This window comes from Osmia bicornis, chromosome 6, assembly GCF_907164935.1.
Source record: "Osmia bicornis bicornis chromosome 6, iOsmBic2.1, whole genome shotgun sequence".
NCBI classification, from domain to species: domain Eukaryota; kingdom Metazoa; phylum Arthropoda; class Insecta; order Hymenoptera; family Megachilidae; genus Osmia; species Osmia bicornis.
The window spans coordinates 2737391-2755211 of record NC_060221.1 but is presented as its reverse complement, the minus strand read 5'-3'; the positions used below and the strand labels follow the sequence as shown (position 1 = coordinate 2755211).

The window sequence follows — 17821 nt, the reverse complement described above, 5'->3', positions numbered from 1 at the left end:
TTTCGCTAGCCAAAGTTCAAGGGAAAAGCACGGCAGGGGGTCGTGAAAGGAACGATAACTCTGTTGTTTCAATTACCTTCTTCCACTTTGTTTTTCTTTCCTTAAAGACCACTTGAAATATCTTTCGGAATTATAAGAAATTGATATATGTATAAGGTGGATTTAATAAAATCGAATTAACTGGATTCCAAGGGGTATAAAAACACAAAAGGTTTCCCTTCGAAACGTTTAGTCGATCGTTCACGATCTGTTGAGTAGAAGAGAAGAGGTTTTCTCGAGAGGAGTCGCTCGAGAAAGCGAGGTCAAACAAATAATACGATCTAGAAGAGAGGGAGCATCGCCTAATAATAGTTCGAGTCCGCGCTACCGGTTGTAATCTACGGCAAACCGAAATAGAAAGGCCGAAAAGGAGAAGAAGAACGGTCCGTGCAGCGAGGAAAGTGCATCGCGTGAAACAGGATAAAATTACAGACACTTTCTATCCAACCCCGATCAAACTTTATCCAAGAAATTTTCTGAAAATCTACTTGAAAGTTCCATTATCGTTTCGCAGGATAGTCTTCGCGAACATTTCTTAAATAACAATCATCTTTCGTAAACGACGTTCGTCTACAAAGATTTTTACCTGTAATTGGAGAATCGTCGCGACGTCTGGCAGCTGCAGGACACCCACTCGTCCGTACACGGCACTTATTCACGGTAATCTAGCCCGGAGCTGTAAAACAAGGGTCCTTCACGAACGTTACAATGGTCCGAACAAAGCCGGAAACTAGACAGGCCAGAAATTTTCAGCTTACGTGGACCATTTTCAAAGTGGCGACGTCGTTGTTCGCGATGTGATTCGCGAGTTTAGGAAAACTCTCGAAACGCGATCGTGTCCGGAATGATTACGAATCGCGTGCATTCCTTTCGACGTCGAAATTCGACTTGGCTCTCGCCTCTCGCTCTGGATTCACCATTCTTGTAACGATAAATTACAGACGGTGTGTGTCGACGCGCTCTCTCCAACGCTCTGCCCCTCGGCAAATACACGAAGCGGAAAGTTGTTTACATCATGGACAAGTGTTTATAGGCCGCGGGCCGACAATGTTTCCGAGGTCGGAAGGCTGCGTACACGCTGATGAAATTTAATCAAATGCCGTGCGCGATAAAATAATCATTTTTCTACGAAAACATCTTAAGACACTTTGTTGTATTTAACGTTGCGTATCAGATTTATAGCGGGTTTGCAAAAGATTGAAAAATTTCGTTAGCTACCCTTATACTTGGAATTCTACCCTCCTACGATACAGTTCGATTCTATGATGTTTGAAGAAACGTTCGAACAACAACGATTTCCAATTTCAGTTTGAAAGCCTTTGATATCGTTGGAGGTATCCAACGAGAGTAGCAGATGCGACGCTCAACTTCCGGATGTAAAAGTTTTTCAAAAGGAACGACGGTCATTCCGGACGAAACTTTGGTAACGTTCACGATAAAAATACGTGGCTCGTCCGGCACGGCACAAAGCGTTTATATATTATTTACCGTGGCGATCGATAGCACCGGACAACGCGAAACGAGCCACCCCTTCCGGTTAAATTACACTGCCGTTCAACCTACACTTTCGACCCTTATTAAATTTCATATAAAACCCATCAGAAACGTTACACTCGTGAATTCTCTATGGTTAATCTATTTTTTGTTTTATATAAAAAGAGAAATTTTAAATTTCAACGTCAAACGAAGTCGGTGAAACGTTTTCATCATCCAATCGTCGCGATGTTTATCGAGCTCTGCGAGATTCGCGTTTTCTTCGGCAAATTACTTCTTTACTCGGCGTCGCGTCAAATTACCTGATACACGAGGCAGACTCTCTTTCGTAAAAGCTACGGATCTATTCCATGGTAGAAGTAACGGATCTATTTTCACCGTAGTTCGCGTCCTTCGTCGTCACCCTTTCACGACCTGGAATTACGTAAACGCGCGGCTTCTTCTCGTTCGATAAAAGTGTACCGCCGCAAGGGCTGAGCCCTCGAGCTTGCCACGGATGGAGCAACTTCCGTTCCTAGATTGATTCCTCTACGCTGACGATCCTGATATTTCGTGCGTGAACGGGTACAAGTGTTTTTAGAAGCTATTCTATAACCGATATCTCGTGTCACTCGCAAACAGCCTTCGTGCTTCTCAGCTTTTGACTGGCTGAAAAGAGTATTTCGCTGAGAGAAAAATTTTTCACTCAAGTTACTCGGAGGATTAGGCTATCTCGTAGTAATTTTAAGAGTGGTATCAAGAGTGCAGTGGATTCGAGGAAAAATCATCTTACGTTCTTGTCGAACGTAAAACGAGGAAGATGCAGGTTGCCGGTCTTGCGATATCGATAGAAACGCAGCGGCCGCAATGGTTGGTCGAATTTTTCTCGAGAAACCACCTCGCACGAATCCCCCTGGGCTTTCGCAATTTTTCCTGACGTACGGAAAATCGAAAGCCCGTTGGTGCGCTGCTCACCTGATGGAAACACGATGAACGGTAACAACCACCCCTCGTGACGGCCTACCTTCGGAGTGTGTGGAGGCTATCTTCGTGATTCGTTTCGTGTTTCACAGATTCCAGTATTACTCGCCTTCTCTATTTTTCGATTTCCTAGATTGCACGCTGAAAATTTCAACGATAACCGATCCCACCTGGCACACCAGGGGCATTCGATCGATCAGCGTATGTCGTTTTTCAAAACGTCATCGCTGGCATAACGTCCTTTTGCTGTCTTATTAATGCTACTGTAAATTGACATTTCGTTTCGTATTGCTGGACGTGATCTGTCATTAAATTCGTAAAATTAAAGTTTTCACATCGAAGCTGACAGAGCAAAAGAAGATTGAATGATTTTTATTCAAAATTGCTTTCCATTCGGCTAACGAGAGGCGAAAAGTATCGAAATCTCATAAATATTCTGGTATAATGCATAAATATTCTCAAAGTATAATAATTTTCTATGCGATCGATTTCTCCTTTGAAAGAAATCAGAAGTAAAAGTTTTTCGGCAAGTCCTGTGCCATAGGGAAAGAGTTAAGAGCGATCGGATCGAAGGGGTAGCGGAAGACGGATCGAAACCGGTTGCTGAACTTTCGTTTCCGGGACTCGCTGAAATTGCCGGCAATTTTTCCACCCCTACCCACCGAGACGTCGGATATAAAAGTTATCGTGGACGAGGGACAGAGTGGTGGAAGAAACGATGGCGCAATAAACTCGAACGAAAGAATGCTTCGAAGCGTTTAACGAGCCCCTATCTCGACCGATAGACACGTCACCGGTGCAAGAAAGCGAATTCCAGCTTTGTGACGATCGTGAAACGACTTCTCCTTCTTCTACACCAGCTGCACCATTCTTTTTCCCTTTGCATAATGAAGCAGACCCGTTTGCACGCGACCGACTCTTCTTCCTTCCGGTTAATTTATCGGGAATACCACGTTTTCAACTGCACGATCCCGTGTACCATCGATCGTTCCTCATCCAGTCATCGATAATTCAACGAGCTTTCGTCACGCGTTATAACGAACCTTCTTTATATCGATAGATGGTTTTCAGATATTTCATACGATATCTTGTTTCGTTAAAAATAACGAGATTGATACTTTTCTTCGAAATATTTCTTAATAAGCTTGAAAAGCTTTTCACAACTTGTAATACGTTACAACGAACTAGATTTAAGACTATCAATAACCGTGCTAAAGCGTTCATCGTTTATTAAAGCTCATTAAATTTCACGGTTCAGCTGGCGGTTTAGAAAATCCAGCGCGTTTCATTGCACTGAATATAAACGCAATTATAAACCGCACAAACAGGCCGGTATGGTTTCAGTTCCCTCTAACGATTTATTCATCGATTCGCTGCATTTTTAATTACCCCTTTCCAGCGAGATAATGCGTTCCAGCCGCGTAGATGGGATTTCGAGGATATTGCGGTCGGCAAGGTGGTCCGACCGAAAAAGAAGAAAAACGATGGAATATCGGAAACTGCGTCCGTGATTCGCGAGATTGCCGAAAAAAAGGCCTCGGTTTTAAAACGATTCCCGCGGCACGCGAGCGCAGAGATACATTTCCCTGGTAAATAAAATATCATGGTGGAGTAAAAAGAAGCTGGAGGCAATTTATCGAACGTCGCGCTACGGTTATGCGCGACTCTCAACCCTCTCCGATCCCCCTTCTCTTTCGCCTGCACTTTTCCTTCTTTTCTTTTTTTTCCCTCATCCCTTCTCGTTGCTCGTCGTTCTTCTCTTTTTACCCCTACGTGTCTCTCCTTCGGTCTCTTCGTTTTTACCGAAGTGTAACTCGTAAATTGTCGGATGAAAAATTGCGGAGGAATAATTGTAAAATTACGAGGCGGCTGCTATCGGTTCGCAGCGACGCGTCGGCTTAACTTCGTAAGTGGATTTGTCGTTGTTAACGAGCATCGATAACGACCGGCAAATGGAAAAACGGTGCGCGCTGTATTTTTTTCCCATCGAGCAACGTTAAATCGACACTACTCGCACTGCTTATAATTCCATATGAATTTCCATGGACACAATAAGAATATCGATTTTTCCCGTGAACGACGCGAACAATCGTAATAAAAACAAATCACAGCGGAGTCGAAGGATTAGTTTGCTCGTCTTTCTTTGTACGAGCAAACGAGCAGAGCATCCGACGGTAGAATCGGAAGATCCTGAAGCAAGTAGCGCGTTTCGAGCCTCGGGGCAAAGGTAACCGCAGTATTCAGGAGGCGCTACCGGAAACCGCAAGACCCCCAAACTTTCCTCTCTCTCTCTCTCTCTCACTCTCTCTCTGTGTATCCGTAATTCCCTTTTGTTTCGCGTCTTTCGAACTTTCATCTCTCTCGTCGGTTTTACCGTGGCAATAAAGCAAACGTCGATTCCGACTCCACCGTTCTCGGGGTCTTATCCTTCGAATTAGCCTCTAACCTAGAGCACCCTTTCGCTTGATTAACGCGATAAAGCGAGCCGGCAAGCGTTTTAATCAACGCGGACTGAAATTCCAGCCAGGCATCGACGTTTTCCAGTGAAACGGCCCGAAAGATACTATCAAAAGAAGAAAGAGACGTCGAGTCTCGCGACGAAACGACCGAGGCGAATGATCATCGTTCAAGTCCAGACTATCCTCATAATATTATCCACTGTCTGCCGCGCTGGCGTTAATCGATGGCTCGTGAAAACGAAACGAGAAACAGACGGGGGTATAATCTGAGCCGGCAGTAACGCGGCATCTCGTTAACCCGCTCGATCTTGGCGCCGGTTGCAATTAAAACGGAAAACACCGCCAACCAATTCTACTTTCTCTTCCTTTTCTTTCCTTTTTTTTCTTTTTCAAAGCAACACGCTTCCAGTCTATCCTTTAATCGAAAGAAACGAGGTAAAAGCAGCGCTGTAATTTTTCTGGCTAATGTTTATTAACTGCTCGTTCCTTTTAGAATTAAAAGAGTATTCTTATTTAGAAGGTTCAAAGGGGATATTTTCATTTCACGGTAGCCTTTTAGCATGGAAACAATTATTATCATTGCTAATCTACAAGCCGAGGATTTTGACGGGGTAACTAATTACGCAGGGTGCAGGTTGCGAAGCAGAATCGAGGGTTCCTTCGAAGGGGATGGAACGACGACGATCAGCTACCGGTACGATTCAACAGCGACGTTCCAGAAACGGAAGGGAAAACTCGAAGCTTCTTGCACCCTTTCCCATTTACGGCACTTTGGCCCGCTTCGAGCTATACGAGAGTAACGAACTGAGAAGAAGTTCGGCCCGTTCGAGAAAAGTTCGCCAGATTTTACGGTTAGTAGGCAAGTTCGTGAATTACGGGGAACAAATCAGGCAACTTTTCCCCCCCTGGCGTCGTTTAATTCTCCCGCTAACGAGCTCGCACGACTACGCGCCCTTTCGAGTGCCCCGTGGCCGGAAATGCTCGTTCGATTTGCTTCGATTCCGTTCGGACACGCGATACGACCTATCAAAAATGCACGAATTGTTCAACTTCACTAACAAACGTCAGCAACTACAATGCATTCTCCCAAAGGGACAGGGTTTACTAGCGAACTAGGAATGCAATAATCGTCAGGCCGTGGCAGTAGCTAGACAAAATAAAACAAAGGGAAAGAGTAAAAAAAAAGAAAAAAATACAGAACAAAGCCAGAGGGCGCGAGACAATCAATTATCGAGGGCGCATGGCGGAGGCCTAACACGGGGGTTGCAGCTCGTCACAAGCCGTCGGTGCACCGCGGGAACTATGAATCAAGCAAGAGGCATGACCGGTTGCCGCAACCCCCACGGTTTCAGCCCAGCCTCGAACGTCCGCCATTTGCGTTAGCCCGAGGGCAACGTGGCAACGTGCTATTTGTTATTTTGCTCTTTCGGCGACGCGTTCATTAATCAACCTCGCCTGCTCTCTTTGCCGGTCGCTCGGCGTGTTTCATCCCTCGTAGCAGGCCTCTGACACGCCGCTCGACAGATTTCGTGTTGTTCCTATTTTTTTTTTCTTTTCATTCTTTTCACTTCTGCCTCGACGCTTTTCTTCTCGCCAATACGATCCGTAGAGCACGCGAGTACTATGCACATCTCAAAAATTCATGCTAAACTTCCTCTAAAAGTTTCATCGTCTCTAAAGCTCCTGATACGTGTACACGTTTCCAAGTAGTTGCCGCAAAGTCGACAAGTAGATATTGAATGTGTGCGCTCGTCTTCCCTAGAGATCTTTGCTTTTTGTTAAATCCCTCGCTTTCAACCGGAACGATAAAAAATGTTGCCGGCTCGGCGAAGATGAGAGAGCCGGTCGAGCAAAGACGAAAAATTGAAAACGTCTAATCGTCGCTTCTTTCTCAATAGCGTTGCTTTCCTTCGAAAGGAAGTTTCTCTCCTGTTCTTTCATCGGGCAAATGAATATCATCTCGGAGATGAAAGAGCTCGTGGAAGCTTCCCTTTCAACTAGAAACTTTCAATCGATCCGGCATTGATATTATTGCTTTTCCTTTTCGTTTATAAATCACAACAGAAATCTAGTCGAGTCCTAGTTAATATTTCTTTCCTTTCCCTTGTTCAATTTACTTCGCATCGTCTCTGTCGTGGTTGCCAAGAGAATTGCTCCGCAATTCCAGCATAAATTCGTGCCTCGAACGTTCCAGCTCAATCGAGTCTCCCGCGAGTGCCATTTAAATTTGAATTTCGGCGTCAGTTCGCACGGCTAATCGTTAAATGACGTTTCGCAGCGAGGACCACGCGTCCCCTGCGGCAACAGGGGGATACCGGTAACGTCCACCTTTCGGCTCTTTCTATTCGCCGCACCGCGCTTCGTCCCATCTGTTGCTCGTTTTCTGCCTCTCTAACCCTCTATCCACCCTTCGCTCTCTCCCTTTTTCCCCGCTGCTTTCCTCCCGTTTCCTCCGTTCTCGCGCATACCTAACCGCTTAATAACGAATAGACTGGCCTGGCCGGCGGGAATCAGACGCGGAATACTCTTGGCTCCAAGTGAATTTTCAGCCAATGGCCGGACTCTCGACCGCTTTCAACGGGACGCGTAAAAGCACTTTAACTATAGCCCCGAATTAATATACTCGTCGTTTAATCCGACTAGAAATTTCAAGACAATTTTATTTCTTCGAACAATCACCCCCTGACGAGAAAGAAGGTTGGTGAAATACAGAAATCGACCTTTAATACCATTTAAATTACATATGAAAATTTCCTTCTTACCGCTATTGCTAGGCAAGATAAGTAAATGGCCTATTTTGCATGGTCCACTTCGTATAGTACTTCTAAATAGCCTTTCTTTCCCTCCCAGTTTCTGGATTTAAATTTAAATAGAGCATATTCGGAAGAAAATGGAAGAAACCACAGCGCAATCAACAAAGAAAGCCTTAAAAATGCTTCAGAAGAAGAATGGCAAAAAAATTCCATGAGATTTCACCGCAAAATTAGTGCATTCTGTGCTAAAAAAATTAATTAAAAGCCTTTTTGGAAGCACAATAATGGCTAACAAAATCTTAAGATACGAGGTCAAAGTCTGAAAAATAAATTTATCCTGCCCCAGTAACTGTAAATGGAAGAATGCATGGAAGTAGCATAGACGTTTCCCCATGCGTTGACCCGTTCTACTGCGCTCCTATCAAAACCTCGATATCCATATTAACTCGGCAAACTGATTTCTGCAAAAACTTTCAACAAACACGTTTTACCAATGGAAACGATGCACGGTGAAATTTGTGACTTGAATTGTTATTTACCAAGTCATGATACGTGTCAGATCTCGATGCGTTGACTCGTACTACTTGCTACTGATATTTTCGAACAAACGTCGAATATCCCATGTTTTATTATTTCATTTTTTACCTCTCGAAAATGCTTTGTTAACTGAAATTCAGCATTTTATTTATTCAATTAATAATAGCCTAACTTTCTGTAGTTGAAACTTTATCCTGGTGTTGATAATTTTAAAATTCTCTTTTGTATTTGAATACAGTCGTGATTATTATTGCGCTAAAATTGGTGATTGAAAATTTCTCGATGTTTTTTCATCGCGTTAACGCCTACAAATTTCACAGCCCTCGAAAACAAAGGCACGTTCAGTCTCGTTGGATCCGTAATCACCGTGTAACGTTAACTATCGAATCTCCAGACTTTGTTAATAAGATACAAGGAGGAAGGAGAAGGTATCAAGAGCGTTACGAATACGAAGCGGACACGGACAGTTTCGAATAACGCCGCCGTCTGACAACGACGAGGACGACGACATTGATGGAAACGTATTAAATGCCCGGAGGCGTTCTCGTCGCGACGCGGAACGTCGAGGATAATTCGAGCGTCGCGTTTCGGCTGGCGAGGGGCAGAGTAAGCTGGCGTAATTACGGCGAGCACGCTAGTCAAAACACGGCTCGACGAAGAAGACGGGAACGTTGCTGAAAAATTGCGAGACGATGCAAAAGGAACGCGGCGAGCCTCGCTTTTACAACTGTGCACGCGTTAGGGAACGATGAATTGGGATTAAACGTGCTTCTATCACGCTTCTGTTCCCTTTCAAATCAGATCCGTGAAATCGTTTTGAAATCAGCCGGTAAACCAAATCGGCTGTCCAAATGTTTGTACTGTTTACAAGAAACGTTAAGCTAGATTTACACGCGTATGAAATTTCCACGAAATGATTTGTGCCTGCAAATTTACCCGAAATAAACTAAATTAATAACTCTGTTTACACGTGTTCGGATTAGTTTGCAAAATTTCAAACGCAGAGCTATCGCGTACTTTGTCATACTTTCTAGTTGAAAAAGAAATGCAAAAAGGAACAATGTTTCTTTCAAAGTGCATCCGAATCTTGCAGGTTAATTAACTGCTCAACTGATCGTCGTAATTTCAACGAGTGCTGTCAAGGTCGTTGCATAGAAAATTCATGAAAGTAGGTGGCTTATTAAGGACAATATCTTCGGCGTTAACAAAAGAGCGTAAAGAAACGATGACAAAGGGACGAGTAAAGCAAAGCCTGTACCCTTTACATTACTCGCGATACAATCAACGACCTCGCGAAAGCAGCTTTCTGCTGCTCTAAAATTAGAATCTCCGATGACCCATTTTTCTTCAACGTGTGCCCAATTTATGATCGCGACAGCTGCTTGCTATTGTGATGCCACCGTATACAGGGTATCCTGTGAATGCACGCGACAACTCGTTAGTCAAAGTAATTGCTCGTCGAACAGAAAGATCCTTGGAGAATCTTACAATATTAAACTTCCCTTATATATATATATATATATATATATACACCACCTTGCTGATAAATGTTTGAACAGATTGCGTTCGAACTATTAAAACAAGGCGATTCTAAAACGTTTAAAAGCGTTGAATGGTGTGCTTCGGGTCGATCGGCTTTCAAAGTTGTTACTCGATAATCTATCGCGTTTATTCCCTCCTTTCCGCAATCGAAATACAACACTTCGATAAAATCAATAGTTCGAGGTGTCGTGTTCTTAAGAGAAAAAGCATCCTATGCGACTCTTCAAAGCAAAATATCCCGTTTCAGATATTTTTCATTTCAACCGATCGTAGCGAAGCTAAAACGAATAAACTAGAAAATAACTGGGCAATTCGATGCTCTAAAACGTTGCAATAATAAATGTAATTACTGAAAAACAGCTTTTGATACGATTGTCCTCGAACTTTGTCCACGGATCGGAGGACGCAAGATTGCTTAAGAAGCTTACGAAAAGGATCGAAGAGGGTGAGAAAAAAAAAAGAAGGAAGAAAAGAGATTGCTTTTTTTCCCCGGTGCAAATTTCTTTCCGCCATCGAAGATCGCGCGATTTAAGACGCGTATTGCTTCGCGGAGTTTCTTTCGACGGTGAGAACTACTGGCTCTCGAAAAGTTTATTAAAACTCCGAGAGTTGGATTTCGCCGGAAGTTTTTGCCGGAACTTCGAGACACGTAGTTGGACGGCGAGTTGGAAAGTGGCCGTTTTAAGAATTCTCTTTCAACGCCACGGATTTAGCCGTCGCGAAATTCATTATGCGTTAGAATTTCTCATGAACCGGATCACAATTTCGCTGTTCTTTATTTAATCGCTTTTCACGTTTCGTTATTCACTCTTTTTACCGTCGCACGACGATTTTAACGAGTGCGATATTATTTTGATTTCAGTGAGGGAGGTTACGTTGTCCGAACTCAGGGACTCGATAGCGAGGTTAAGGGAGAGAGTGAAGCTAGTATGCCGAACGAGGGGTTCTCCGCCCCCGAGGGTGCACTGGCTGAAAGACGGCATACCGTTGCACCCCCGCAGAGGTCTCAGGATTCAGCACAAACGGTGAGTAATTTATCTTCACGGAATCACAGGATGTTAAAACATCAATTTAACAATGTTGTCCGATATTTGGCACGACTGGCTAATTTTCGTATCGTTATTCTCTTTCCTGATTCAACAGTCACCTAATATCGTTGCCAAGAATAATATCTCGCGTGACATCCGTTCCTGGCCCAGTGTCGCGTGCCTCTGGTCGATCGATCGAAACAACATAATCGCCGTCATTATACCCAATTTCGCGATATCGTTACTGTTCCTTACCGGAGTTTCAGTTAAATTAAATCGTTCGCAAAATTTCTGTTTGTTAAATCAATCGTCAACCTCTCCTTTCAATGTCCACGCAAGAAAAGTTCTTGCGTAAAAAAGCCACGTAAAAAAGCTAGCACAGTGTTAAACCGTTCGCAGATGATCCAGAGAATTGAAAGACCAAGAAAAGAAAAGAAAAAGAAAAGATCGTTGGAACGCGTTAATAACGTAAGCTTCGAGCACGTGTCTCGAACGTATTAACACGATTGTCAGTTTGTAAATTTCCCACATGGTTCCACGAACGTGGTTGGCACGGCCCTGCGAGCTGTAATAATTTCAGACGGCCTTTCGGCCGGATTTACTATCCACGAAGAAACGATTATAGCGAGAGAGCTCTCTTCTCTGATGATTCAACCGTTGGCAAAGATTCTCGTTTCGTAGCTGCTGTTACTGTTTAAAGATGATGTATTCGTGTGCTGCCACCAACAACAACGCACACACACAAGCGTCGCGAGAAACCATTAAAATGGAAATCATACGTTCCGTTTCCTTTTTTTTTTCTTTTACTACCCTCTGCCATGGAAATAAAAACCTTGTCACCGTCTCTCGAATTCAAAGTATCTGAGAAAATTAGATTGACAGTAGTTTTTAATTCAATTCGAAGGCTTTGCCAGAGTGTCCGCTTTCAACGATATTCAACGTTTGTAATTAGTTGAAGCTCGCGAAGGAAGCGCTTTGGAAAGCTCGCGAAAACCGACGAATCGATGGAAAAGTGGCACTTGAAGCGAATGCCTCGTCGCCTGGGATTTTTTTTTTATCGAATTTTTAATGAATACTCCCGAGTAATTAGAGACGGGACAAAAATGGATTTTTCTTTTTTTCCTTTTTACTTTTTGCAAGAGCGACAGACCGGAACGCGTCGGAAAAACAATGGGGAAAAAGACTGGAGAAATGGAAGGTGGGAAATGAACGTCGCGTTAAAAAGATTTTACATCATCCTACAGAATTTTTAATGAAGACACTAGTATAATTAATCGACGTTACGATTCGATCATCCTTTCCCTTTGATTTCATATTCTCTTTCAACTTTTCTTACACCGGCTGTCCGTCGTTAATTACCTTACAATTGTAACATCTATTCTGTTTTAAAAACCGGACGTACGAGGGTAATTGTGAAAGAATAAAAAAGAAAATGAATGGAGTTTTTTTCATTCGACGCCGGCGTAAAATCAGAAAAGAAAAATCTCGTGACGATGTTTCCAGGAGGTCGTAGACGCGTGGCCTCGTCGTAATTTTCAATTACTGTCCGCGAAACACGAACTCTCCTCGTAAAATCGAACGTGTCCGAGCTGTTACGCGCGTAAAACTCTCCTCGACTCTGTACGCGGCCGATCCGCTTCGTGTTCGAAGGTTGAACGGTACGTGATCAGAGTTTTCCACGCTTTCCTCGAACGGAAGAAACGTTAAAAGGTATCAGGGATATTTTCCGACAAGAATCGGGAACATTCGCGCGATAGCTTTGACCGCAGCGAAGAAACTTTGATAATACAATCTGTTTTCTAGCCGTCTGCTTCGGAGGCGCGTTTCTTTGGCGACGACAAGAAATTTCAAGCCGATAGGAAACGGTTGGCACGAGTAGACGGCAAAAAGGGTCGAAGGGTGAGAAAGCTCTGAAAGGAGTCTCGACGTTGCCTCGCGACATTAATTTTCCACGGGCATTCAATTAACTTGAAAGCCCTCTCCCTCCCGATACAGCTCAAAATTACGCGTCAATCGAATTAAGTAATAAACAAGTTTGCGTGAAAGCTCGCCTAACACGCGACAGCCAACCCGTAGCTCCTCGACGAGAAAACGAAGATTTGTCCCGTCGAATTTCTTTGAAAAACGTTTTCTTTTCTTAATTTTCAATTTATTAATGACGTTCTTAATGTCCCGTTAGAACTTTCTTATAATTGCAACTTTGAATTTGACAAAGTAATGGATCAATCGTTGCTGAAATGTTTTTCTTCAATTTAACATTGATTACGAACGCCACAAGTCGCCGATTAATCTTTCCCCTCGGCCATCTCGACTCGGTTGAAAATTAATCCGGACAAAGTGGACGGTGTCGATATGACGAACGGCTGGCGGAAACCGAGCCGATATCCTGCCCGGCAATGGATTAATATTAACAATTAATCAAGCGACAGAATCGGCCGGGCACGATTCGCGTATCCACGGAAAGACGAATCGCACGTTTCAGCTTGAAGTTTGATCAATGCCGACGGTTGCGGCTGGCAATTATTCCGAAATTATCACGTTCGTGCGTCGCCGTTACGTAGAACCGTGTTCCTGGGCGTTTATTATCCGGCGCGCAGTAGTTATCTCGCTAATTTGTCATCCGTAAGTACGCCGCGGTAGGTAACAGGCTGACAAAAGTGCACCGTCGCGTAAGAGGGTGCACACTTATCGAGGGTGCTTCCCGCGAAGCGTTCTTTACCACTCCCTTACTCGTAAATCAACGGGTAAATGTTATAATTGCGAGAAGAACAGGCGAACCGGTACCCCACAAAGACACGAACTCTCATGAATTTTAATCCCCCTGATCCTTGCTGTAAAATCTTCTCAGAGAACTTTTATACAGGGATGTAACTGCTGCTGAGAGAGTAAAGCTGGCGTTCTTTATTTTTTACTTATCAAAGGGAACAAGTTTAAAATATGGAATCACTATTTTTTTTCCTTTTTCAGAAATGAACACCAAGTTGTTATGAAAATTCACGCGTCGTGTAAAAGTATTGAACGTGACAGTCAAAGTGTTTAATGGAAAGCGGATTCGACGGTTTTCTATCGTTGAAAAGCTTGTTAACAGTGATAAAGTGAAGTCAAAGCGACGATTACGACGGTACAAAGACAGAGTTTTGCGATGACAAAGTGTTTGTGGCGTCGAGATACACAAAGCTTTGTGAGACGAGCACCTAGAAGGATTATTTTATGTTCTAATTCGCGCGAATTCATTTACATTCGAATGAATAATAATGAGTCAACGTCGACTCGTTGTTCTAGTACTAATTAATTTCGTGGCTTATCGATTATTCTTTTGTCGGCCTACTCTTATCCATCTCCTATCGATTCGATCACCAAAGTATAACATACACCTGGCCAAATTTCAAATCTTAAAAGATCATTTTCTCAGTGTAATATCCGCGATGGACAAGTTTCCAAGGCGAAGAAATTAATTTCTTATTACTTTCAAACTTATTCGTCTTCCCTAAGTTGTGGCAATAAAAAATTTCATTCCTTATTACGTCGAAACATTAAAGTTTCCGCAAGGAAAGAATCCATTTCTTATTACCTTCAATCACTTAAGCACCCCCTGAACGAACGAGCAGCAGGTTCTTCGAGTGCCTTAACCTACCCTCTACGTTAATTATCGCAAAACGGCACAGTTGACAAAGTACACTTCAATCGCTCTTAACTGTCTCCTTTCATCCAAGGTGAAACTTCGTTCAAGTTTCGAAACGAACCGGTCCGAGGGCTCGTGACATCAATATTTATGCGCAAACAAACGGGACATCGGTGCACAAACGTTCGCGATCCGATAAACAAGAAAATGGAAATACGCGAACGGATCGGTGAAGTCTTCTCGTTCACGGCTCGGGTATAATATGCCTTCGAGCATCGAACGATGGCTGGTACGAGGAAATATTTAAAACGATACCTCGTCTACCTACACCGGAACTCACTCTCTTTGCTTTTACGAGTGACGAAGCTTCGAGAGAAAAGTTTCGAACGCTAAGAAATTCCGTAGAGACCGCGTCTGATCAAACGCGAACATCTTCTACTTGCTGATTCGTAGAGTATCATTAGTTTCTTACCCAACTGAATATAAAAGTTATAAATATCTGATAGGAATAAAAAGGAAGAAAAGTCGGTTGGCCGAGAGGGAATAGAGAGGGTAGAATCCTATTTTGCGTAAATCTGCATTTGATTCTGGTGGCCGGCTGCTGATCCGAGGCTAATCTCCGCACCCGGGGAATATATATTTATCGAAGAGAAAAAAATGCGGGATAGTTTGCGAGCGTATGCAAATGTTCGCCGGTCTATGCGTTCTTTTTATTGGTCGGCTTTCGAACGTGCTAGCGGCAGAGAGGTTTGAGGGTGGAAAAGCGGGCGCTTGATAAAACGGAACTCAGCTACTTGATGCCAGCCGTCGAGATAAAGTTTATGATTACCACGCTTTCGAGCATCTCCAACGATGTTGAAGAGTGTTTGTAACGAAGCGCGACGCGCATAAAGATCCCCCTCTTGGATAATGGTCCCCGAGCGAACTCTAAATTGCCTGTTAAAAATCCTGTTGACTTTGCTGCTTTGTTTACCTCTCGCCTCCCGGTCTCGAGAAATTTGGTCGCATCTATACAGCGTCTCTTTTCAACAGCCCCGCGATAAAATTAACCATCCCCGTGGAATAATAACGTTGAGAAATTCCCGTGAATCTTCGCAAACATACCCCGTACCGGAACGAACTTGATATTTTTCATAAAATTTTCAAAATTAAACGCGTGTTTACCGTTTCATCCTCGTTAGGGGATTACGTGTCATTTTATCAACGCTTTAACGCCGCCCCAATTACACACCGGAGAAATTGAAAAGTGACGGAAAATATGATGAAAGATTCTTCCTTTCGAATGGTGTTGAGAATCACTAGACGGACAAGAGAGAATAAAGGTAATTCGCGTCTTGAAAATCCTATCAACGGAACAGTGGAAACTCTTGTGCTGAATTTCTGAAGAAGCAAGCTCGACGACTTCTTCATCCCGATTCCCCTAGTTAACGCGTGCGAGCTGTTCTATTTTCAAAGAAACTTTGTGCTCGTTCATCAAAGTGGCGGCAATTCAGCGACGAGTCGCAACGAGTTCGTCGAAGGCAAAGCGTCGTTTTATCCGGTTTCAAACGAGTCTGTCCCAGTCGCGAGGCACAGCACGCGAGAGCAGTTCGTCGCGAAGCTTCTCGCCTTAAACGTACAAAGGAAATAAAGTGCGTATTGTAGCAATTTCGCGTGGATGCCAGAGATAAAACGGACGCGGCAACTAACGTACTCTCTTCAATCCTCTTCTCATCTCTGACTGCCTATGCGAGATTTTTACTTTTTCCTGTTTCCTTTTTTTTTTCGTTTCACCTGGACAAGTGACAGTAACTTTTAAACGAGCCTGGAATACGAGTGCTGTAAAAATACTCGCCACGGAAGGTGGTGAACGAGCACGGCGAACAAACTCGCGACTATTATTCCTCGAATCTCCGCTTCCCGTGTGTGTGCGTTCGCCTCGCTGCACGCGCGTGAAAATTCCCCTCCCCATTAAAAGCGCCGCCCCCTGTGCCGGAACCGTTTTCATCCCTTTGGAAAACCGGCTTGTCGAACGCAGATCCTTTCCGAGGAAAAGACTGCTCCGAAAATGAAAATTCTAGTTACTTTAGCACTTGAGAATTACAAGGAAAATAGGTAGAAATGATTGTATTAGCGATGACAAAGTCGATAAAGCAACAGACCACGGACATAATAAAAGATTCAAGCTTGAATCTCTCCATTTCATTTTACTTTTCATGGATTTCCAAGGATTACAATAGCATTAACTTTCACATAGAGAGTCCATTAGTGGTTAAACTTGTAACGAGCGCATAAAATTATTTCGACAAAGTGTTACGAAATCCTATTACAAGGACGTTACAAATTCACTGTTTAAAAGTAACGAGGAAGTTGAAGGAAAATTCATAATGAATCGAGGAAACTTACTCGACTGGGTGATTAATAAAATACATCCAATACTGCCAACTCCGTTACTTTGGAATTATTTGGTAGATTATTAAAAATTTGGTAGGAAAATCTACTCTTTCGAACAAGTTCGCGAAAGTTCAAAAATAACTATCGATCGTCCGTGAATTTCCCTTTTCAACCTGTTCTTCACGAACGTTGACAATCACCTATAGTTTGTCCCCTTTGAAGTCTGATAAAAACGTTTGTCCGTCATAACGTCAGGGACTGTCGGGCGTTGATTTAAGGAAATTCCCTCCGGAAAGCAGCCCTTTCTGTGCACCAAGTTTCCACGTCGGGGTCGGAATTCCGGTTCAGCCGTTGGATTCGCGGTTCGACGATAGCAGTCGGTAAAAAAAAAAGGGAAGAAAAAAAAAAGAAAAATTCTCCCATGGGAGGCACTTTAAGGGCGGCTCTTTTGGCGAGCGTCTACCCGGTCACTGCCAGGGGATTACTGCGGCTGAAAAAGCGCGGAACAATCGCGTAGGAATGGGCCGTAGAATCGTGTGTTGGTAAGAGAAAAAAGAGAGGGGGAGAGAGAGAGGAAGAGAAAAATAAAAGTATGGCAGCCACCGAGTCGAGCAAACTGGCTGGCGAAGGAAAAAGAACGAATCTAGAGTAGAGGAAGGGAATTAACGAGCAAACGAGCAGGCAGCGTTCGTAACCGGCTGCATCTCCGGATGAAACAAACGTAGTTTTCGGGATAACCGTGACTAGCTCTGGAGAAGCTTCTGGTAACTTTGCTCGTGTCCTGGACACCAGCCAAACACGATTAAGTCGCTGCTCTCTTCCTTCCGAGGATAGAGAAAAAACGTAAGGAAAGGTTGGAAACAGGATGATACCTGCCCGTTTCAAAATTCCATGAGCCACTGTTATCTTCACGTACACTTCCGCTACAACCGCGTGTTTAACGTGTTATGTTTCCGCCCTTATTTTCTATGCTACCCCTTGTCAACGATTATTCCTAACACCATCGCGACTCCC

General features: G+C 43.6%; 1 protein-coding gene across 3 annotated transcripts in view; it reads left to right on the top strand.

The window, feature by feature from the left end:
* The window catches only part of LOC114871588 (protein vein), a 166843-nt gene that overhangs the window by 88008 nt on the left and 61014 nt on the right, over positions 1-17821 (top strand). For all 3 annotated transcript variants that reach the window (XR_006829504.1, XR_006829503.1, XM_029177688.2), the window contains exon 2: positions 10647-10809. Coding sequence is in view for 1 of the 3 variants with exons in the window: in XM_029177688.2 (XP_029033521.2) it covers positions 10647-10809 (163 nt within the window). In the remaining 2 variants the exon portion in view is untranslated. The remainder of the gene's footprint in view (positions 1-10646; positions 10810-17821) is intronic.